This window comes from Lepus europaeus, chromosome 6 (genome assembly GCF_033115175.1).
Source record: "Lepus europaeus isolate LE1 chromosome 6, mLepTim1.pri, whole genome shotgun sequence".
NCBI classification, from domain to species: domain Eukaryota; kingdom Metazoa; phylum Chordata; class Mammalia; order Lagomorpha; family Leporidae; genus Lepus; species Lepus europaeus.
In genome coordinates, this window is record NC_084832.1 from 97,186,478 (window position 1) to 97,209,771 (window position 23,294).

Consider the following 23,294-nt stretch of genomic DNA (forward strand, 5'->3'; position numbering starts at 1 on the left):
CTTGCAGCCATTTTGACAGTGAACCAGTGGTTGAAAGCTCTCTCTCTCTCTCTCTCTCTTTTTTTCTCTCTCTCTCCCTTTCTCTCTTTTCCCTCATCACCCCCATGTTGCTCTGCCTTTCAAATGAATAAATTAATTAATTTTTTAAATATTAAAAAGGAGATATTTCATTTGCAATAATACTGATAATTCTGAAGAACATTATCCAACTAAATAAACCAAACACAGGAAGACAGGAAGACAGTGTGCGAAAACAATTACATGTGAAAAAAAGAAATGAAAGGAAATGTGTGTTGATGGCTATGCTGACTAGCTTGTTAGCGATTCCTTCACAGTGTGTGCATACTCATATATCAAAACATCAAACTGTAGGCATTAAATAGCTATCATTTTTATTTCTCAATTATATCTCAATAAAGTTTCAAAAAAAGCCTCTCCTAAACAACTGTTTGACAAGAACAAAATTAAAAAGGAAATAATTATAAAAAAGTTTAAAGGGCCGATGAAGAAACAGAACACAAATTACCGATATCAAGAATGAATGGGGGGGGGGGGTCGGCGCTGTGACACAATGGGTAAATGCCCTGGTCCGAGGTGCCAGCATCCCATATGGGCGCTGGTTTGAGACCTGGCTGATCCAGCTCTCTGCTATGGCCTGGGAGAGCAGTGCAAGATGGTCCAGGTCTTTGGGCCCCTGCACCCATGTGGGAGACCCAGAGGAAGCTCCTGGCTCCTGGCTTTGGATTGGTACAGCTCTGGCTGTTGCAGCCAACTGGGAAGTGAACCAGCGGATGGACACAGTGGTTAAGACGCTGCTTGGGACTTCTGCATCTCATATCAGAACGCCTAGGTTTGAGTCCCTTTCTGTTTCCAGTTCCAGTTTCCTGCTAATGCTTGCCCGAGGAGGCAGCAGGTGATGGCTCAAGTCCTCAGTCCTTGCCACCTGTGTAAGAGACCAGCATTGAGTTGATGCCTCCTGGCTTCAGTCTGGTCCATTCCCAGACATTGCAAGCATTTGGAGAATGAACCTATAGATGGAAGATCTCTCTCTGTCCCTGTGTGTGTGCATGTGTGTGTGTGTCTCCTTGCTTTTCAAATACAGAAATTAAAAAGAAAATCACAAACACAAATCTCCTTGAATATAGATGCTAAAATATTTAATATTTAATAAATATAAATAAATATATAATATATAATAAATAAATAATATTTATTAAATGTTTAATAAATATTTAATAAAATGCCATCAAACTTATATTCAAAAATATAAGTCATCATGACACCATGTAGTTTATTCTAGAATGTGTAACGTTGGCTTACCATTCCAAAATCAATCAGTGTAACTTACCATATCATCAAAACAAGACAAAAATTGATCTTGCCAACTTAAAGCAGAAATAAAGCACCAAAAAAAATTCAAGACTCATACTGAAAAAATGTGTTATGCAAAAACAAGAGAAACATTCTCAACTAAATGATAGTTTTTAAAAAACTAGTAACATACTTCAGGTGAAACATTAAAGTTATCCCAGTAAGATTAGGAACAAGGATGTCTGATTTCACCAACTCTATTCAACACAGTACCGACATCCTACAGAGGAAAAAAAGTCAATAAAAATTGAAAAAAAAAAAGAAGTGATTTTATCAGTGGAGCTACCAGAGCTCAAAGTTTGCCCTGAAAAAGACCATAACTACTAAATCAATTTCTTGGGGCTGGTGTTGTGGCACAGCAGTTAAGTTACCACCTGAGAAGCAGATGTCCCATATGAACAGAGGTTCGAGTCCTGGCTGCTCCACTTCCCATCCAGCTCCCTGCTAATGGCCTGGGAAGGCAGCAGAAGATGGCCCAAGTGCTTGGGCCTCTGCCACTCACCTGGGAGACTGGATGGAGTTCCTGGTCCCTGGGTTCAGTGGGGCCCAGCCTGGGCCATTATGGCCATTTGGAGAGTGAACCAGCAGATGGAAGATCCCTCTCTCACTCTCTCCCTCTCTCTCTCTCTCTTCCTCTCTTTCTGTAAAGGCCCCTCAAATAAATAAATATACCTTTTTAAAAAAATCAATTTCTTGGGGCCGGCACTGTGGCATAGCTGGTAAAGCAGCCATCTGCAGTGCCAGCATCCCATATGGGTGCTGGCTCGAGTCCCAGCTACTCCACTTGAATCCAGCTCTCTGCTGTGGCCTGGGAAAGCAGTAGAAGATGGCCCAAGTCCTTTGCCCCTGCACCTGCATGAGTGACCTCGAGGAAGCTCCTGGCTCCTGGCTTTGGATTGTTGTAGCTCCGACCATTGCAGCCATTTGGGGAGTGAACCAATGGATGGAAGACCTCTCTCTCTCTCGCTCTGCCTCTCAAGTAAATAAATAAATAAATATTTTTTTAAAAATCAATTTCTTTAGTGGCTAGTGGGATATTCAGACTATTTTTCCTTGAGTGAACTTTAGTAGTGTCTTTCAATGAACCTTGTTCTTGTCATTTAAGTCAGAGGTCAGCTAACTTTTTCTGCAAAAGGCTACATAATTATTTCAAGCTTTTCTGTCAATTTAGCCTCTCATAGATATTCACCTGTGCCAAGGTAGCACAAAAACGGGCATAAGTAGAATGTAAACAAATAGGTTTGTCTGTGTTCTGATAAAACTTTATTTGCAAAAACAGGTCACCAGTTACATTTGACCCACAGCCATACTTTATCAATAACTGATTCAGGTTGTCAAATTTATTGCCATATTGTTGTTCATAATATTACCTTATTATCATTTTAAAACACATTATTAATTTTATTTGGTTATAAAATCAAAATTATAAGCACTTATGTATAATTTATTTCAACAATGAAATGCTTTTATTATTTATTTATTTATTTATTTGAGAGGCAGAGAGAGAGCTCCTATCTGCTGGTTTATTCCCCAAAAAGCCTGCAATGGCCAGGTGAGGCTGGACTGAAATTGGGAGCTTAGAAGCCAATCCAGGTCTTCCATGTGGGTGGCAGGAGGTCAGCTCTTGAGCCATTACTGCTGCCTCCCAGGGTGAGCACTAGCAGGAAGCTGGAGTCAGGAACCAGAGCCAGGAGTCAAATCTAGGCACTGCAGTGTGGATGTAGGCATCTTAATCACTCGATCAAAACTGTAATGTTTATGTACACAATTCAACATGATTAAATCAAATTGATTACCATAGCTATTGACTATCATCACCCTGTTGTGCAATAGATCTCAAAACCTATTCCCATCCCCCATCTATCTGAAACTTTGCACCCTGTATTGGCGACTCTCCCACTTTCCCTGTCACCACCCGCCCCCCTCCCCAGAGTCTGCTAACAATTCCACTCTACTTCTATGAATTCAGCATTCTTAGATTCCCCATATCTGAGTGCTTGGATTCAGGTCCTGGCTTTTCTGGTAGGCAGCAGGTAATGGTTCGTGCAGTTGGGCCCCTGCCATCCATGGGGGAGATCTGGGTTGAAGTCTGGTCTCTTGGCTTCTGCCTAGTCCAGCTTCAGCTGTTACAGGAGTGAACCTTTGAGTGAACCATCAGATGGGAGATATCTCTATATCTCTCTCTCCACCCCCCTCAAATAAACAGAATAAATAAATAAGTTGCTTAAATGTGCCCCTAATTCAGAAGTTTTTAACAGCTTTTTGGTGGGATATTTAGGATTTTCTATATATAACTTCCCTTCTTCCTTGCCTGTTCAGATACTTTTTATCTCTAATTCTTGATTGCTGTGGCTAGGACTTCCAGTGCTATGCTGAAAAGAAGTGGTGAGTGTGGGCATATCTAATTTATCATTGTGTATTCAAATATTTCCCACTTTTCCCTTCACTTTCATTTTTTCTAAATATATGGAGTTTGTTTTATAATTACTGTTTTAACACCCTTTCTGATAACCTCATTATCTTTGTGGTTCTGGGTTTGCTTCCATTGACTGATTTTTCTCCTGATTACAGGTGATATTTATCTCCTTCTTTGCAAGCTGTAATTTTTGGCTGGATGCCAGGCATTATGGATTCTATGGTGTTGGATGACTAATATTTTGTGTTCTTTTAAAAATTGTTAGCTTTTGTTATGGAATATAGTTGGGTTACTAGGTAACAGTTTGATCTTTTTAGATACTTGCTTCTCATCTAGAAGTGTGAATAGTTTGAGATTTTATGATGGAGGCTTAAAATTAACAAAGGTATCAACAGAACAGAATAAAGCACAAAGGTAGAGCCACATTAAACAATCAACTGATTTTCAACAATGCTCCAAAGGATTAAGGGAGAAAAAAGAGCCAACACAAACGCTACTGAAAGAACCTCCACCAAATACAAAAGATTTATTTAAAATAGATTCCATACACTTAAAAGATAAAATTACAATACATTTTAGAAGAAAACAGCTACAAACCAAATGATCATCAAAAGAAGCATGGAGGGGCCAGAGTTGTGGTCTAGCAGGTTAAGCCTCCACCTGCAACACAGGCAGCCCAAAGGAGTGCTGGTGCAAGTCAATGCTGAACTTCTGATTCGACTCCCTGCTAATACGCCTGGGAAAGCAGTGGAAGATGGGCCAAGTACTCGGGACCCTGAACCCAAGTGGGAAACCCAGATGGAGTTTCTGGCTTTGTCCTGGCACAGCCTTAGCTGTTTCAGCCGTTTGGGGAGTGAACCCCAACAGATAGAAGATCTCTCTGTGACTCTCTCTCTCTCTCTCTCTGTAATTCTCTCAAACAAATAAATCTTAAAAAAATAGAAAAATAATGGATAAACAGACTGAGAAGTATTCACACAATGCAATAGTACCCAGTCTAAAAACAAAATTCCTGCTACTAACACATGCAAGAACAGAATTTTTTAGGTATTATGTGGAGTGAAAGAAACTGAACAAATGCAAGAGGTTCACAGTATATGATTCGGTACATGTGAAGTTCTAGAATGGTCAAAACTAATCTATGCTGAAAGATTCAGATCAATTGTCGCCTCCAGGGCTAGTAGAAATGATGGAAGGGGGCATGAAGGAATTTTCTCAGATGACTGACATTTTACGAATCATTTTTTAAGCTTTATTTATTTATTTGAAAGTCAGAGTTACACAGAGATAGAAGGAGGGGCAGAGAGAGAAAGAGAGAGAGAGAGGTCTTCCATCCGCTGGTTTACTCCCCAATTGGCCACAACAGCTGGAGCTGTGCCAATCTGAAGCCAGGAGCCAGGAGCTTCTTCCAGCTCTCCCACATGGGTGCAGGGGCCCAAGGACTTGGGCCATCTTCTACTGCTTTTCCAGGCCGTAGCAGAGAGCTGGATCAGAAATGGAGCAGCTGGGACTCGAACCAGCGCCCATATGGGATGCTAGCACTGCAGGCAGTGGCTTTACCTGCTATGCCACAGCGCCAGCTCCAGACATTCTATAAATCTTGATTTGAGGTGGTGACAGTTACAATGCAATTGCCAAGATTCACTCAGCTGTATACTTAATGGTAGTACATGTCATAATAAATAGTGCAACGCAAACATGGAACATCTTACTGGCCTAAAGGTAACCAGTTTTCCAAAACCCGAAGTGGACGTAGCAAACGGATACCAGAGCCACCTCAAGAGGTTCTCACTCGGTGTTCAGCAGTGGCCCATTCCCTGCAGCACTGTCCCTGCCTGGTGACAGGGGGTAGGAGAGGGAGGGAGGTGGGGAGCAGAGGGCTGCCTGTTCCTGTGGTAGGAACCACACCCTCTCTCCAGGGAACTGAATCCAGAACCTTGTGGTTGGGGGCAGGAGCATTTCCTTTAAGTTATTTCCTTACTGATTCTTTAGTTGCTTTTAATAGCTTCTTTTTATAGTTGCTACTTCTGTATGACACAGTCCTCTTTTACCCCTGTTAATAACTGGCCATCTTTTCCTAGAAAACAATTCTTCATACCAATTTTTTCATGTTAAAAACCACAGGTATGGGCCGGCGCCGTGGCTTAACAGGCTAATCCTCCGCCTTGTGGCGCCGGCACACTGGGTTCTAGTCCCGGTCGGGGCGCCGGATTCTATCCCGGTTGCCCCTCTTCCAGGCCAGCTCTCTGCTATGGCCCAGGAAGGCAGTGGAGGATGGCCCAAGTGCTTGGGCCCTGCACCCGCATGGGAGACCAGAAGTACCTGGCTCCTGGCTTCGGATCAGCGAGATGCGCCAGCCGCAGCGGCCATTGGAGGGTGAACCAACGGCAAAAAGGAAGACCTTTCTCTCTATCTCTCTCTCTCACTATCCACTCTGCCTGTCAAAAAAAAACAAAAACAAAAAACAAAACAAAAACAAAACAAAAACCACAGGTATGGTATTATCCATCTTCTGATTGGATCCTGACTTAGACAAGCACTCCTCACTTCTCTTGTGTTCCGTTCAAAAAAGATGCATACATATCACCTGCATCCCGTAGTGGAATGTGTGGGTCTGAACCCTGACTTTGCTTCTAATTCCAGCTCCCTGCTAATGCAGACTGTAGGAGATAGTAGGTAATGGCTCCAGTACTGGGGTCTCATGTGGGAGACCAGATTGAATTCCAGGCACCTGGCTTCATCTTGATATAGCCCTGGCTGTTGTAGGCATTTGGACAGTGAACCAGCAGATGGAAATAGTCTCTCTCGCTCGCTCTCTTTCTCCCTCTGTAGTTTTCAAATAAAACAATATAAATAAGAAAAAATGCATACATAAATATATTCATGAGGGGCCGGTGTGGTGGTACAGTAGGCTGGGCCTCCACTGGTTCAAGTCCAGGCTGATCCTCTTCCCCTCCAGCTCTCTGCTTGTAGTCTGGGAAAGCAGTGGAGGCTGGCCCACGTGCTTGGGGCCCTGCAACCACGTAGGAGACCCAGAGGAAGCGCTTGACTTCTGGCTTCCGATCAGTCCAGCTCCGGCCACTGCTGCCATTTCAAGAGTGAACCAGGGATGGAAGACCTGTCTCCCTTTCTCTCCCTCTCTCTGTCTGTAACTCTGCCTCTCAAATTAATAAATAAAATCTTAGGCTGGTGCCGCGGCTCCTAGGCTAATCCTCCACTTGCAGCACCGGCACCCCGGGTTCCAGTCCCGGTTGGGGTGCCGGATTCTGTCCTGGTTGCTCCTCTTCCAGTCCAGCTCTCTGCTGTGGCCCAGGAAGGCAGTGGAGGATGGCCCAAGGGCTTGGGCCCTGCACCACATGGGAGCCCAGGAGGAAGCACCTGGCTCCTGGCTTCTGATCAGCATGGCGCGCCGGCTGTAGTGCACCAGCCATAGCGGCCATTTGGGGGGTGAACCAACAGAAGGAAGACCTTCCTCTCTGTCTCTATCTCTCACTGTCTAACTCTGCCTGTCAAAAAAAAAAAAGGAAGAAAATCTTAAAATATATATATATATATATACACATGAAGAAACATTAGAAAAACCCAAAATGAGAGATATTCTACAAAATGAGTGCTTCTATGCCTCAAAATTTCAAGATCAAATGACACTTACTTGTAATACGTGACTCTGACATGGCTTTTGAGGTTAGGGAATGGGAAGCCATCATAAAGACCATTCATTGGGACAGTTGGTGAGATTCTGAATACAGACCACTGATTGAATAACGTATGAGTTATAGTTCCTAATTTTGGCAATTTGTTAAAGAGAATGCCCTCGTTCTTAGAAAACAACAAGGAGGCCGGCGCCATGGCTTAACAGGCTAATCCTCCGCCTTGCGGCGCCGGCACACTGGGTTCTAGTCCCGGTTGAGGCGCTGGATTCTGTCCCAGTTGCTCCTCTTCCAGTCCAGCTCTCTGCTGTGGCCTGGGAAGGCAGTGGAGGATGGCCCAAGTCCTTGGGCCCTGCACCCGCATGGGAGACCAGGAGAAGCACCTGGCTCCTGGCTTCGGATCAGCGAGATGCGCCGGCCGCAGCGGCCATTGGAGGGTGAACCAACGGCAAAAAGGAAGACCTTTCTCTCTGTCTCTCTCTCTCTCACTATCCACTCTGCCTGTCAAAAAGAAAGAAAAAAAAAAAAACAACAAGGAGCCTTCAAAAGATTTGTGTAAAATGCATTATTATGAAAAAACCATGCATGGATTTCAAAAAATTTTTATGCTAAAGTAAACTTTTAATTCCATTTTTCCATGAACCATCAGATGGGATGAACCATCAGAAATATCTTTATACACACTAATGTATTTAGTGGTAATGTGAAACTCTCAAATTGTTAAAAAAAAAAAAAAAAAAAAACTGGGGGCAGCGCTGTGGTCTGGTAGGTTAAAGTGCCAGCCTGCAGTGCCGGTATCCCATATGGGCGCCGGTTCGAGTCTCAGTTGCTCCTCTTCCGATCCAGCTCTCTGCTATGGCCTGGGGAAGCAGTAGAAGATGGCCCAAGTCCTTGGGCCCCTGCATGCACGTGGGAGACCTGGAAGAAACTCCAGGCTCCTGCCTTCAGATCAGCCCAACTGCAGCCATTGCGGCCATCTGGGGAGTGAACCAGCGGATGGAAGACCTCTCTCTCTGTCTGCCTCTGCCTCTCTGTAACGAACGAATGAATGAAAGAAAGAAAGAAGGGAGGGAGGGAGGGAGGGAGGGAGGGAAGGAAGGAAGGAAGGAAGGAAGGAAGGAAGGAAAGAAGGAAGGAAAAGAAAGAAAGAAAGAAAGAAAGAAAGAAAGAAAGAAAGAAAGAAAGAAAGAAAGAAAGAAAGAAAAGAAGAAAAGGAAGAAAGAAAAGAAGAAAAAGAGGAAGAAAGAAAGAAAGCTATGAACAGCAGGTTATCTTAAGGTTTTTGTTTACCCTCTCCTAGGGCTTGGCAGGAACTCCAAGGTCACCTAAAGGTCAAGATGTCAGTTAGGTCCCAAATGCATCAAGCAGAGTCCTTACAGTGAAGTATTTGCTATCAGAAGGTTTTGAAGAAACGAAGCGTTTATTCATGAAGGAAACATAGCAGGTCTTAGGGAGCGTATGCGTTAGTTGTGTTTTGCTCTGTGGTTTTTTCTTCTTTTTTAAAGATCTGTTTATTTGAAAGGCAGGTGACAAAGAGTCAGAAAGCAAGAGATCTCACTTCCCAGAAGCCCACAGCATCTGGGGCTGGCTCACACCGAAGTCAGGAGCCAACAACCCCATCCGGGTCTCCCACCTGGCGACAGGGACCCAAGCGCTTCAGCCATCACTTGCCGCTTCCCAGTGGATGTGCAGTAACAGGAGGCAGGATCAGCCGCAGAAGCCGGATGCAAACCAGGGCACTCCAGTGCAGGATACGGGCGTCCCAAGTGGCTGCTCAATCCACTGCACCACAAACCGGCCCCGTTCTGTGCTCTCTGATGGCAAATTAGTTTTACAATAACAAAGATAATTAAACATAATATTAAATTAACCAAAAATTATCTTAGGAAACATCCTCAGATATGATTACTACTTAGCCTGAACTGCACGTCCCGATTAAACACAGAGGGTATGTGGTGAGTACAGTATGAAGTGTTGAGATCAGGAGTCTGCAGGTGGCAGGCCTTAATTTGAACCCTACAGGTGTGGGACCCAGGCTAAGGCAGTCACACCGTTCGTCTCGAACCACTTGAATTCACTTATCTGTAAAATGAAGCTAAGATACAAGGGCCCTTCAAAAAGCTTGTGGGGAAAATGGAATGAAAAGATGTTTTTTTGAAATGCAAAAGAATTTGAAATCCATACCTGGCTTTGCATAATACACATTTTCCACGTACTTTTTAAATTGTTTTTTATTTATTTGACAGAGTTGTAGACAGTGAGAGAGACAGACAGAGAGAAAAGTCTTCCTTCCATTGGTTCACCCCCCAAATGGCCACTATGGCCAGAGCTACGCCGATCCGAAGCCAGGAGCCAGGTGCTTCCTCCTGGTCTCCCATGCGGGTGCAGGGCCCAAGCACTTGGGCCATCCTGCACTGCCTTCCCGGGCCACAGCAGAGACTGGAAGAGGAGCAAACAGGACTAGAACCCTGCGCCCATATGGGGATGCCGGCGCCGCAGGTGGAGGATTAACCACGTGAGCCACCGCGCCAGCCCGTCCACGCACTTTTTAAAGACCCCTTATAGACAATGGATTTCACATTTTTTTTTTTTGCACCGAAACAAACTTCTAATTTCATTTTTGCACAGATTTCCAGCCGTTCCTTCGTACTGCCCCATGAGGTGGGTGTGAAGATTAAGCGACTTTCCTTGAAAGCACACACAGGTCAACACAGCACTAGGCAATGGTCAGGTCTTTTTATCAGTGTACTCCAAACACTGTGCGAGTGTCTCCAACGATGAGAGAAACGGGAACTCCGGCTCCTAGAGAGAGAGAGAGAGGAGAGGGAGAGAGGAGAGAGGGGGGGAGAGAGAGAGGGAGGGAGGGAGGGAGGGGGAGAGGGAGGGAGAGAGAGGGAGGGGGAGGGAGGGGGAGAGGGAGGGAGAGAGAGGGAGAGAGGAGAGAGAGAGGAGAGGGAGAGGGAGAGGGAGAGAGAGGGGGAGAGAGAGAGAGGGAGGGAGGGAGGGGGAGAGAGAGAGAGGGAGGGAGGGGGAGAGAGAGAGAGAGGGAGGGAGAGAGAGGGAGGGAGAGAGGAGAGAGAGAGAGGAGAGGGAGAGGGGAGAGAGAGAGAGGGAGGGAGGGAGGGAGAGAGAGAGAGAGGAGAGAGAGAGGGAGGGAGGGAGGGAGAGAGAGAGGGAGAGAGGAGAGGGAGAGAGGAGAGGGAGAGGGAGAGAGAGAGAGAGAGAGAGAGAGGGAGAGAGGAGAGAGAGAGGAGAGGGAGAGGGAGAGAGAGGGGGAGAGAGGAGAGGGAGAGGGAGAGAGAGGGGGAGAGAGAGAGAGGGAGGGAGGGAGGGGGAGAGAGAGAGAGGGAGGGAGGGGGAGAGAGAGAGAGAGAGGGAGGGAGGGAGGGAGGGGGAGAGAGAGAGAGAGAGGGAGGGAGGGAGGGAGGGGGAGAGAGGGAGAGAGGGAGAGACGCAAAACCAAAGTACCCGAGCAAGGCCAAGCCAGGCACAAGCAACCGGCCGGCGCTCCCAGGAAGGAATTCGGTCCTGAAGCCAGCGCGTGCGGGCAGTCGGCAGCAGCAGGAGCCTTCGAACCGAACCCCAAGAACGAGCCGGACGACCCAAGGAGAACGCAAGGGACCTCAGCAGAGGCGCAGACGGACTAACGCCGGGAAGACACCTGCCTGGGGCCAGCGGGCCACGGGAGCCTGCGGAACCGAGGGCAGGGGCACAATCAGGACAAAAGCAGCTACAACGACCCTACAGCGCCTCGCCGCAGACGTGAACAACCACCAACGCGGCCGCTCCGCCCTCCCACGCCGCCGAGGACCCCGAGCCTCCAGACAGCAGAACAGCGCCTCCTGCAGGCGTCGACGATAAGGAGCTGCGGAAGCGCCCGGAGCCGGCCTGCGAGAACTACAACTCCCAGAGAGCCACGCGGGGCCGGCCGCTGCCGTACTCCTGCTTCCGCCCTCGCCGGGAGCCGGCCTGTCACGTGGCCCCGCGTGACCCCCCCCCCCCTCCCCCGGCGTAGCGGGGGCGCAGGAACCGAGAGGGCCCCGAGGCGCGGCGCTGGGACCCCATTGGTAGAAAAGCAACCCCGAAAAGGTAAAAGTCAATTGGACAGTCTCGGTCGTGATTGGAGTCGTTGGGACAAAGGCGGAGCTACACGCCCTAGGATACTGGCCAATCGGCATCCAGGGTGGTCGGGGAGACCGGGAAGGGGAAAGGGGAGACATGGCACTGCGGTCACATGCCGCGGGGTCTAGTGGGAGGAGCAGTTGCCCAGCGGCGGCTTGGCGCTTCCTGTTTCCGGTTCCCGGAGCGGGGCCCAGCGAGGCGCGAGGGGGACGCTGGCCTCGGACGCGGGCGCTGGGAGCCGGGTCTGCTGCTGGGCCCTCGCTGGCCCCGTCTCCCTGCCCCGCACGGGTGTTCGCCGGGGGACGCTGAGCTTTGCCTGCTGCCTTTGCCCGCGCCACGTGAGTATGAGGGACGTGGAGGAGGCGGCGGCGGGCTGGGGGCGCTCGCAGCTCGGCGTCTGTGACAGGAGCTGGGATCGCCGAGCTGATCTCTTGGCCCTGGGTCCCGCCAGAGGTCCGGCTGAGGACCCGTGGAGCAGCGTGGAGGCGAAGGCCTGAGGGCACAGCCTTTCCCCGAAGCAAAGCACCTGCAAGACCAGAGGCAGGGAGCGGCAGGTCCCCAGGTGTGGAGTCCCGGTGGGGGTGTTCCTGGGGGTTTGCAGGCCGTGCGCCGAGCGAGGAGGTGTGGCGGCGGCGTTTGGGGGGCGCCCAGGCTCCGAGCTCTTGCAAAGTGCGGGCGCTAAGCCGGAGCGAGAATTTCTAGAACCCGAGTGTGGTCTGGAGAAAGATAGGGGCATGGAGGCATTGTTCAGGCACCGCCGTGCCTTCCTCGTTGTAGGGAGCCTCAGCCCTGGGGACAGAGAGTTACTTCTTTGAGGCTGTTTGAGTTCTTCCCAGATGGGGTCTTTGAGCCAGTTGGGGCCGCTCTTCTCGGGGCGAGTGCCGCCGGGGCTGCCACGTGAGCAGTGAGCCAGCGAGCCGCAGGGAGACGCTCCACTGGAGGCCCAGGGCAGAAACCGCTTCCCCGTTCCCAGCTTAGTCATGGGCCAGCCCAGTGAAGACGTTGTTAGCCTTGCCAAGGGGTTCGTTAGAGCATAAGGAAGTCGAAGGGGAACCCGTCAACCTCGTGAAGTCCTGCCCCTTGTCTCCAGAGCATCCAGAAACTCTGTTGCCTCGAGACTCTAACTGTAGCCTCTGCCCAGGCCTTGCATTTCCTACTCCTTCGGCTGTGGCCCTGTGTTTGCCAGTTTTCCAGCAAGTCTCTTCACGCCAATTAACCCCACGCAGGCTTAACGTCTGTGTGGCCGGGTAACGGAGAGGTAACTGCAAAACCTCAGTTTCCGTATCTTTAAAACTGGAAAAACCATCTGCTTTTCTGGGTTTGAAGATACATGAGCATATTCAGAGCATGCGGCGCCGAATCAGAGCAGCTAAACACGTAGCCGGTCCCCAAGCAGGAAAGGAGGAAACGCATTTCTTCTCATCCTGACTTTTTGAACCAATAAGCAAGTGCAAGAGAGTCCAGCTCCGCCTATGCTGCCTGCAAGGTGTTCGCCCTGCGTCCCTTCTGGGTTTGTGTGAGATTTCTTTGTCCTAATTTAGGAAAAGAGATCAGCAGCCATTACCAGATAGAGACTTCAAAGCCAAAGAGCGCACCATTCGGTGGGACCTTTCCCTCCAGAAAACTGTTGCCAGGGGAGGGGAGTGTCTTGACGCTCCGAAATGTTGACGTTTTAGTTTAGGTCCTGAGAGAGCCCCCTGTTGCTAGTGAATCCACAGGTCAGGCTGAGCAGCCGGGAACTTGGGGAAGCGGGAGTTTGAGGTCTGAGTTCTTTATTCCACCCCTGTTCGGTCCAGTGTGTCAGGAGTCACTTCCCCATTGCCTCTTGCTTTGTCAGAACACACACACAGCACTGTCTGCCTGCTCTCTCGCTCTCTCTCTCTCTCTCTCACACACACACACACACCCCCGAGAAATCACTATGAAAGGAGGTGTAGTTGTGTAGTGGGTAAGCATAGACCATGGGCTTTGGAGCCAGATTATGTGGCTTATTCCACTTGCTGTGTCTCAACTTTTTAACCCATAATATAGGGACAGTTGTTGTATCTGCTGTGTAAGGTTGTTCCCAGGGTTCATTAAGTGCTTCATGCAGTGCCTGGCCAAAGGCAAGTACTCTGTTTCTCACTATGGTGGTTTGGTATTTTAAATGTGTGAAGGGGGCCATGGACCTCTTAGCTGGCTATGATTATTCTTTGGAAAAACATTAGTAAGTTATTAATATTACTGTAGTGAATTGATATGTGGAGTACGTGAAATCAGGTAGATAACTTCTCGAAGATTTGGTCCCTGAGAGGAGTGTAGGAATTGGGTCAAATGTCAGTTGTTTAAGGGAATAGGAACTCAGGGTTTGAGCTTCCATTTATGCATCTCTTTTATTTATTTATTTATTTGAAAATCAGAGTTACAGAGTGAAGGAGAGAGACAGAGAAAGACGTCTTCCATCCACTGTTTCACTTCCCCAGATGGCCGCAACAGCCAAGGCTGGGCCAGGTCGAAGCCCGGAACTTCTTCCAGGTCTCTCACACGAGTGCAGAGGCCTAAGTTCTTGGGCCATCCTCCGCTGCTTTTCCAAGCATGTTAGCAGCGTGATCAGAAGTGGAGCAGCCAGGACCCGAACTGGTACCCACATGGGATGCCGGTGCTGCAGGCAGTGGCTTTACCTGCTGTGCCATAGTGCCAGCCCCCATTTTCCCATTTTTAAGTTCATTAGTACCCATTAAGTTTTGTCTGTTTCAGGTTTTATGTTCTAAAACTGCAGTGGAGTCAGTGAACTACTAGGATTTTATTACAAGTGAGAAAAGTTTTGAAGAGTTAACTTTTGTGATTAGGAAAGTTAGTGGTGCTGTTATAATAAGCAGTGGCCTGAGGAGTCACCCACCGACTCCAGAGCAAAGTCTGGAAAGATGTGCGCTGTGTGAAGAGGAGTCTGAGAAAAGCAAAGGAGTCTGGGAAACAGCCGTGTCTTTCCAGTCCTAGAGGCGTACACGCAGCAGATGAGTTGAATTTACTCAATTTTAAGGTGGCTTGGTGATTCCCAGGCGTTGTCCTCAACTGTAGTTACTGGAAATCAAGAAACCCTGGCCGTTTGGGACTTAAGAGGGGCTGCGGACCACTCATTTTCATCTGTTGAGTTTTCTTTTTCCTGTAACTTCCGTGTCTGAATGGTGATGAAACGTTACAACAGGTAAATGTCAGCTTGTAGCTGTGTGTGGCTGTGTTTACCTCTAGTGAATGTGAGGGTCGTTAGATGCTCCTAGATGTGATATGAGAAACAAGAATGCAAAGTATTCAAGTTTCTTTCTCTATTTTATATCTTCCCAAATAAGTTGCAAATAAACATTTTCAGGTATCTCTTTGAATCTTAATTTTGCTGTTTTTGTACAAAAGTCCGCTGATTTAAGCTGTACTTGTGAAGAGGCAGTAAACTTTGAGTAATGAGATACCTCAGTGTAAGTTTTCACCAGACAGTGAACTCAAGGATGGCTGCACCCAGCTATAATCATTCAGTAATTCTTTACCCGTTTCCGTCTCCTCATCCCATAGTTTGTTCTGAAGCACTCACCCATAAGTTATAGATATGAGTTTCCTGCTACAAGTGTTACTGTCACAGAGATACTAAAATGTACCGTTTGTTGCATATGCCAGAGCACCTTATACTCTCTCCATAGCCAAGTGCCATTCATTTTGCTTTCTCTGTCCCTTCTCTCCGTATTCCATGTGCCCTCCCCCACACACCCACTCCCCAAAGGATGTTCCCCTTCCACAGCTGCTGGAGAACAGGACTGCTGCTCCTGCTGGCTGTGGCCGTGAGAGAGTCCTGGCAGACAGAAGAAAAAACCTGCGACCTGGTGGGAGAAAAGGGGAAAGAGTCAGAGAAAGAGTTGGCTCTGCTGAAGAGGCTGAAGCCACTGTTTAACAAAAGGTGACTGAGAAAATATCTTTATTAAAACACCTCTCCTTCTTACTGATTTTGTTTCGGGACTATTATAGTGGGAATGTGTGTCTCCTAACCCGCTGTGGGCGATGTTCTGGCCTGATCTTCAGCCACCCAGGTCTTATTTGCCCTTGAACACCTTGCACTTTTTTACAGTGCACAGCAAATTCTCAGCCTGGCTTTTAGTAGCAATGTGCAGTTCTCTTATCTTTCCCTGAAGAGTAGCTGTTTCCAAGACGGGCTCCATGAGCCCAGCTTGTAGAAATTCAGGCATTGTTCACTACCTCCCTAAGTAGGATTTCAGAGGCATCAGGTAAATTTGTTTGGCCTATCCATGTTTGTTTGTTGTTTTTTGTTTTTTTGTTTGTTTTGTTTTTTTTGACAGGCAGAGTGGATAGTCAGAGAGACAGAGAGAAAGGTCTTCCTTTTTGCCGTTGGTTCATCCTCCAATGGCCGCTGCGGCTGGCACATTGCGATGATCCGAAGCCAGGAGCCAGGTGCTTCTCCTGGTCTCCCATGCGGGTGCAGGGCCCAAGCACTTGGGCCATCCTCCACTGCCTTCCCGGGCCATAGCAGAGAGCTGGCCTGGAAGAGAGGCAACCGGGATAGAATCCGGTGCCCCAACCGGGACTAGAACCCGGTGTGCCGGCGCCGCACGGTGGAGGATTAGCCTGTTAAGCCATGGCACCGGCCCGGCCTATCCATGTTATAAACGTCAGGAATCTCCAGATGACCCCTAAGAAACATGGGCTTTCTAGAAATATCTAGAATAAGTGTCTTAGGTTATTTTAATCATTCCTCATCAACAATTAGGATGGCCTGGCAGGGTCATGAATCCCTCATAATTCAACAAATATTAATCCAGTATTGCGTTTAGCCATGTCATGTAAGGCATCGAGCTTGCCTGTTCATTTGTGTAAGTGAAGGGAAGCTGACAGCTGGTAACTCTCGCCTTCCTGCCCGCTTCTCCCTGCAGCTTTGAGAGCACCGTTGGCCAGGGCTCAGACACATACATCTACATATTCAGAGTGTGCCGAGAAGCTGGCAACCACACCTCTGGGGCAGGCCTGGTGCAGATCGACAAAAGTAACGGGAAGGAGACGGTGGTAGGGCGACTCAATGAGACTCACATCTTCAATGGAAGTAAGACCCTCCCTGTTGATTGACTGTTGCTCCCACGGCAGTCCCTTTGCCAGTCCTGTATGTTGGCCTCTCCGGTCTCTTGAGTCTCTGTTATGTATGGGCAGACTTAGACCCCTAGATGGCTTGTTTCCCAGCTGCTCTGGAGTCACAGGTTGGGACATTTACGTGTTTGAAATTGGTGAGGATCTTACAAAAAACACAGAATCTAGCCAGAACTATGTGGCCCATGGGGCTTTTGTTACCCAGATACTAAAAGTGTTCCATACTAGGCTTGAAAATACCAACAATCACCACTTCTCAACAGATTAGTCGAAGTTTGCCGCTGAATTTTAGGAAGTGATACACTTTTTTAAAATTTTAATTTATTTTATTTATTTGAAAGAGTTACAGAGAGAGGTAGAGACAGAGAGGTCCTCCATCCACTGGTTCACTCCCCAGATGGCCGCAACAGCCAGAGCTGCGCCGATCCAGAGCCAGGAGCTTCCTCCGGGTCCCCCACATGGGTGCAGGGGCCCAAAGACTTGGGTCATCCTATACTGCTTTCCCAGGCCATAGCAGAGAGCTGGATCGGAAGAGGAGCAGCTGGGACCAGAACCGCTGCCCATACGGGATGCCAGCGCCTCAGGCCAGGGCCTTAACCCACTGCACCACAGCACCAGCCCCCAAGAGATAAAGCTCTTTTGCAAACCAGTTTCCCTACTTAATTGTGCTTTAGTGGTAATGTTTTTCAAAAGTCCTAAAATCATTTGGATAGAAAAAACTTGCAGTCTAGTTCATGTTTTAAACTGAGAAATATCAAAATTTCCAGTGCAGATATTTACTCCTGTAAAAAAAAAATTATAATAAAAGGCACTGGACAGAGTTTGGGATTGGAGTGAGATGACTGAGTTCTTAGCCCAGCTCTTATTTCCTACTCCTGTGACTTTGAAGTCATTTTCACTTTTCTTTTCTCAAATGCAAAATTGAAAGCAGAACCCTTATATTATTCACCTGCTATGACTGTTGGATCAAATGATACTTTGCAAAAGAACTTGGAACGCAGTAAATACTAAAGAACAACACATTCCAGCTTTAAAATTGTCTTCTCTGGATTTATCTGTGGCTAATTTTAAATCTTTGGGTTCCCCTCTGCCCAGCAGTTGTGTGGAACCTCTTTTGCTGTTAGTAGGCGTTGAGAAAATGTGAATCATATTAAGGTGTAAGTTTTTGCACTATCAGTTGCCTGCCTTTAAAGTGGAGAATGAAGATTGTTCTTACATGAATGTCTGATTCTTAGTTGTCTTAAACAAGGGAACACAAAGCTTTGTAAAGAGGCAAGTTTTAGCTTGGCATTTCTGGTGTACAGAGCTCATACTGATAAGGGTTATTTTAATTAAAACCTGCTTCACTGCTTGCTTAATGGCGTCGTGCCACATTACCCAGATGTGCCTCTGCTTTTCCCATCCCTCTTAGCACCATTTTCCTTGTCCCTACTCAGGTGACTGGATCATGCTGATCTACAAGGGGGGCGATGAGTATGACCGCCACTGCGGCAAGGAGCAGCGCCGCGCGGTCGTGATGATCTCCTGCAATCGACACACGCTGGCGGTGAGGCGCTGGGCGGGTGGAGGGAGGAGACTCAAGGGCCCGACCCCAGCGGGGAGGGGTTGCCAAAGGGAACAAGATCCCTGGGGAGGGACGTGAGGAAACCAGCTGAGACTTCCCTGTGTTGGACATCAGTCTCCATCCACGTGGTAGCTAGGCCACTGAGCCCACAGGAAGCAGGTGATTGTTAGACGAGAGTCAAGAGAAAACCCTTTAAGACATCTACTGTGTTCTGTCCTCTGGTCACCAGGACAACTTTAACCCTGTGTCTGAAGAGCGAGGCAAAGTCCAGGACTGTTTCTACCTCTTTGAGTTGGACAGCAGCCTGGCCTGTCCCCCGGAGGTCTCCCACCTCAGTGTGGGCTCAGTCTTACTTGTTACGTGAGTACCTTCTCTTCCTGCACAGGACTTGCTCTGTCTCCTTATTTTCCCTGAGGTCTTTGTCTACCTGGTGGTACAGTGTTACAGTTGGGTGGCAAAGAGTGATTGAGAATATTCTGTGTAAATTTTTTTAACAAAATACTGCATTTATTGCTAATATTTGCATTTGGGGATGCTTTATTTTCCTGGAAGGCTGAATAGTTTTTAATACTATCCCATTAGGTTATTAGAATTTTGGAGAAATGAAATTTTTTTTGGTTACAAGTTAGATTCCATACACTGGGCTATGTTGTGTTTTTCCCCCAAATTTTCATTTCTTTAGAAACACACTGTAATCTTGTCCATTGGGTTGTGCCCCAAATGCCCACAGTGGCCGGGACTGGGCTGGGCCAAATTTGAGAGCCAGGAACTCAATCCATGGCTCCAGCGTGTGTGGCAGGGACCCAGTTACCTGACCCAGGATCTGCATTAGCAGAAGCTGGAGTCAGGAGCTGGGGCTGGGTATTGAACCAGGTACTCGGAGGTGCGTGCAGGCATAACCCGTGTCTTTTTGGCTTTTTTTTCCCCCAGATTTATTTATTTATTTGAAAGGCAAAGTGACAAAAATGCTCTTCCATCCAAAGATGGCAGCCTGGAGCTCCATGGTGGTCTACTACATGGGGGGCAGGGACCCAAGCACTTAGATCATCATAGTGTCTTCCTGGGCACTAATAGGATGTAAATTGGAAGTGGAGCGGCCAGGACTCAATCAATACTCCAGTATGGGATGTGAGCATTGCAAGTGGCCTCTTAACTCCTACACTAAATGGCTACCCCGTGCCATGTTTCTTGGTGAACATTTCCCTCTCCCAGACTGACAGCAGTGTTAACAGATTTTCTAAGAAAGCTATCAGCCCATTCTCATATCACTACTATTTTTCTTTCCACAGAATGTAGCTTAGAAAAGAGCTAACTTTATCTCTTGCTGTTAAATATAGATGTCTGTCATTTTATTTATTTTTTTAAGGCTTATTTCAAAGGCAGAAGGGGAGAGAAAGAGAGAAAGCTTCCATCTGCTGGTTCATACCCAAACGGTCGCAGTGGCTGGGGCTGGGCTAGGCTGAAGCCAGGAGCCTAATACTCCATCTGGGTCTCCCACGTGGGTTGCAGGGGCCCAAATAATTGGACTCTCACACTACTTTCCCAGGCATATTAACAGGGAGCTGGATCAGAAGTAGAGCACTGGGAGCCAATACATGTCCAGGTCCCTGCTAATGCACCTGGGAAAAAGCAGCAGAAGATAGCCTAAGTGCTTGGGACCCAGCACTCATGTGGGAGACCTGGATGAGGTTCCTGGCTTCAGCCTGGCCCAGCACTGGCTGTGTGGCATCTAGGGAGTAAACAAGTAGATGGAAGGTCTCTCTTTGACTTCTGGCATCGCAAGCTGATTAACCTTCTGAGCCACAATGCTGGCCTGATGTCTTTCTTATTCTATAGGTTTGCATCACTGGTCGCTGTCTATATCATCGGGGGCTTCCTGTACCAGCGACTGGTGGTGGGAGCCAAGGGAATGGAGCAGTTTCCCCACCTAGCCTTCTGGCAGGATCTTGGCAACCTGGTAGCAGTAAGTAACAGAGCAGCTGGCTAAGTCTGCAGCCTGCATTCATGGTTAGGTGACCAACCATCTTGTCCTCACACTGAGGGTGTCTGGGACACAGGCAGAGGCTGCTAAAACCACAGAAGTCCCAGCAAACCCAGCCCCAGTACAAAGTGGCAGAGCAGCAGTTTCTGGCCTTGCTAAGACACAGCTGAAAGACTGACTCTGTCAGTTAGATGCTGTCTCCCACATTTGATACAGCTCTGAAGGGTGCTTAGGTGGGGAGGTGAGCCCCAGTTAGAAAAAAACGTTTGTTTCTAATGAGTTGATCTAGGCTAATCCTTGAAGAAAACTAGCTCTTGCCACATTCTTAGACTGTGAACACACATACTTTGTTGTGCCCAAGGTTGGGTATTCCACAGTATTTTCCTTTTCTTTCCCCCTACAGGATGGGTGTGACTTTGTGTGCCGTTCCAAACCCCGAAATGTGCCTGCTGCGTATCGTGGTGTGGGGGATGATCAGCTGGGGGAAGAGTCAGAAGAAAGGGATGATCATTTATTACCAATGTGATTGACTGCACTTAGTCCAGCCTCCTCAGTCCCCCAAACCAAAGCATACTCAGCCAGTTTTCTCAAGCAGTCTCCACTTGTCTCATCTCACCCTTAGCATTCCTCTTGCTTTCCTGTTCGCTTTTGATTTGTATTCTCTTCCCACTAGAACTGCCTTCTCCCTGGTTCCCTGTTGTCTTTCCTCCAGCAATACAGGTGTGATACTAAGGCCTGTGAAGACAGGCTACTGGATTATCACTTGGTATCAGAAAGTACAAGTAGGATAATGGGCAAAAGGGGTTGGCAGACTCCCTGGCCCTTTCTTTTTTAAACGCATCTTTACGAGCTTTTGAGACACTGGATTTCTTTAATTAAAAAAAAAAAAAAGACATTATTTATACAGGTTTGATTGCTTTCATGCCATTACTCTGTACCCTACACTAGTCTCTATGAGAACCTGGATGTAATTTCTTGCTGCTTGGAACTCCTTTACAGTGATCACTTGGTTGCAGTCCAAGTGCTCCCATATGACCTGAGCCTGGGATGTTCTAGACTTGCCTCTCCCACCTGTGGGATTAAGACAGGAAAAACAGGAAATTTCCCAACTACAGGATTATAGGATGCACCACATCATTTGTTGGTGTTGGGGTGACTTTATAGTTGGAATTGTGGGCTTGTAGGTATTGGTCTACATGTAGCCAAAATGCCTAATTCAGAAATCCAGGCCGTCGGGAAAGGGAAGGAAACTGGCCCAGCCTCCTGTGCTGCAGGGACTCCAAAGTCTCTTTACCTTGTGGTGGGATCTCTTGTTTTCTTCCCCATTTGTACAGTTTCCTTGTTCCTCCACCAGTATTTCTAAACATGCTGCACTTTCTTCACAGGCATGTGGCTTTGACTTTTTTTTCTTCACTCTTCTGGAAAGGGAATGGAAGCAGAAGTGGGACGTTTAGGGCTGTGCCAGCCTCTGCTCTGAGCAGAGTGGCTGCTGCACCCGTCCCTTCTGCTGGCTCAGGGAAGTGTCCCCTCACGTTTCTGTGGGGACGGGTTTTTAATCCTCTGATGCTCGCATCTTTCTGTTGCTATTTCTGTATAGTGAACCTCTGGGCCACTGCAGAGTAACATGGCTCCACTGGACACAAAAGAGGAACGGAATCCACAGGCAGGGCCTTTTTTGTAAGCCTTTAGAGAGGCAAATGAAAATTCATCTTTGGACTTTTCAATACTATTGGAATGACTTTCTTTCTAAACAGGGAAAATAATGTTATAAAAGCATCTTTTTTGTTACATGTTTGCATTCCTCCCCCATCTTGGTGTTTTAAAATGCAAAAAATACACCACTTTTTGTACAAAAATATGTAATATTAAAAAACAAACAAGATGTGTTGGCCTAGTCATTTGCGTGAAAGATACTGAAATGGAGTAAGACAACTGAGACCAATTTTCATCCTTTTACTGAGGAAGAAAAAATATTTAATATTTTTGTTGTATAAGGAACAGTGCCAAGGCAGGTACTTACTTACACTCCTGACCTTGGCCGCACACCCTCCAGTTTTATAAAGCTATAGGACAGAGCAGAGTGGGAACTGAAAAGAAAGGTAGAAGACAACAGATAAATCGGAAGGGAGCAAGGGGATGGAGGAAGAATGACAACGGCCACATGTGTGCCAGTCAAACACTTTCAGTCCCTGCAGCAAATCAAAAAGATGCCAACCAAACCTTATACTGGCTGGTGACTCTGCCATGGACACAGGAGGAAGTCATCAATACTAGAAGTAGTGACCACAAAGAAAACTCTGAGCCACAACTACAGTGGAACAATCCAGAGGGAAGACGGGACGTACCAGATTTTGCTACTTGTGTCACACAAGCTAGGAAAAGCCTTACCTCTCCCATTGGGGAGGCATATCTACACTCCCCCCATTCCTTGCCTTACCGTACACTATATATTCCTCTGGGAGAACTGAGACCCTGGCTAGACGCTCCACTCCAGGATAAGGCTGAGCGGTCCTAGTTCTGCACACCACCTCTTTGCAGTGATTGGATTCAGGCAGGCGGAATGGTGAGAATTGTAAAGATTTTAAAAAATAAAGTAGAACCCAGAGAAAATGTCAAGCTGCCGCATGTAGCACCAGCAACAAATTCTTGCATTTCTCTTCCCTGTCTTGGCAGTCCCCCTATAGAAGGTTACATAATCGGAACAGTGCTCTCTTCCCTGCAGTCTGCTGGTACCAGGCTATAACCTGGACAGTAGGGAGGGCCTGCCCCAGGCTGGATTGTGCGAGAGCCATCTTAGGTCTCCTTAAGGACGTTTATCTTGGCGCAGATCTTGAGGGCAGGGCCCAGTTTGATGTTCATGGCACTCATAAGATGCTCTTCCTTAAGTAATAAAAGGGCCTGTCCATCAATCTCCTGGGAGCGAAATTCCTCTGCAATCTCTTGGCAACCTAGAAGGAAATGATGAGAACTTCTATGAGAACCTGCATGGTGGCACCAGAGGATAGAAGGGGCTAGCATTAGTTAACGCAAGGTATTTGTCGTAAGTCCATTAGTATCAAATTCTGACACATC

At 47.5% G+C, this 23,294-nt stretch overlaps 2 protein-coding genes across 7 annotated transcripts in view; one reads left to right on the forward strand and one right to left on the reverse strand.

Annotated features, from left to right (window-relative positions):
* The first annotated feature begins 11,437 nt into the window (after window positions 1-11,437).
* M6PR (mannose-6-phosphate receptor, cation dependent) lies at window positions 11,438-22,031 on the forward strand. Of its 3 annotated transcripts, none has more exons than XM_062194652.1 (7): window positions 11,438-11,526; window positions 15,308-15,481; window positions 16,470-16,636; window positions 18,114-18,223; window positions 18,471-18,601; window positions 20,078-20,204; window positions 20,626-22,031. In XM_062194652.1, exons 2-7 carry the CDS (start codon window positions 15,309-15,311, stop codon window positions 20,746-20,748), a joined length of 831 nt encoding a protein of 276 aa, XP_062050636.1. In that variant the 5' UTR covers window positions 11,438-11,526; window position 15,308; the 3' UTR covers window positions 20,749-22,031. The 3 variants fall into 3 exon arrangements, with proteins under 3 accessions (XP_062050636.1, XP_062050635.1, XP_062050637.1); XM_062194651.1 differs by lacking the exon at window positions 11,438-11,526 and adding an exon at window positions 11,755-11,897; XM_062194653.1 differs by lacking the exon at window positions 11,438-11,526 and adding an exon at window positions 12,023-12,121.
* PHC1 (polyhomeotic homolog 1) overlaps window positions 21,093-23,294 on the reverse strand; it is a 29,175-nt gene continuing 26,973 nt past the window's right edge. For all 4 annotated transcript variants that reach the window (XM_062194648.1, XM_062194650.1, XM_062194649.1 and 1 more), the window contains one exon: window positions 21,093-23,170. In XM_062194648.1, coding sequence (XP_062050632.1) covers window positions 23,016-23,170 — 155 coding nt within the window. In that variant the 3' untranslated portion in view covers window positions 21,093-23,015. The remainder of the gene's footprint in view (window positions 23,171-23,294) is intronic.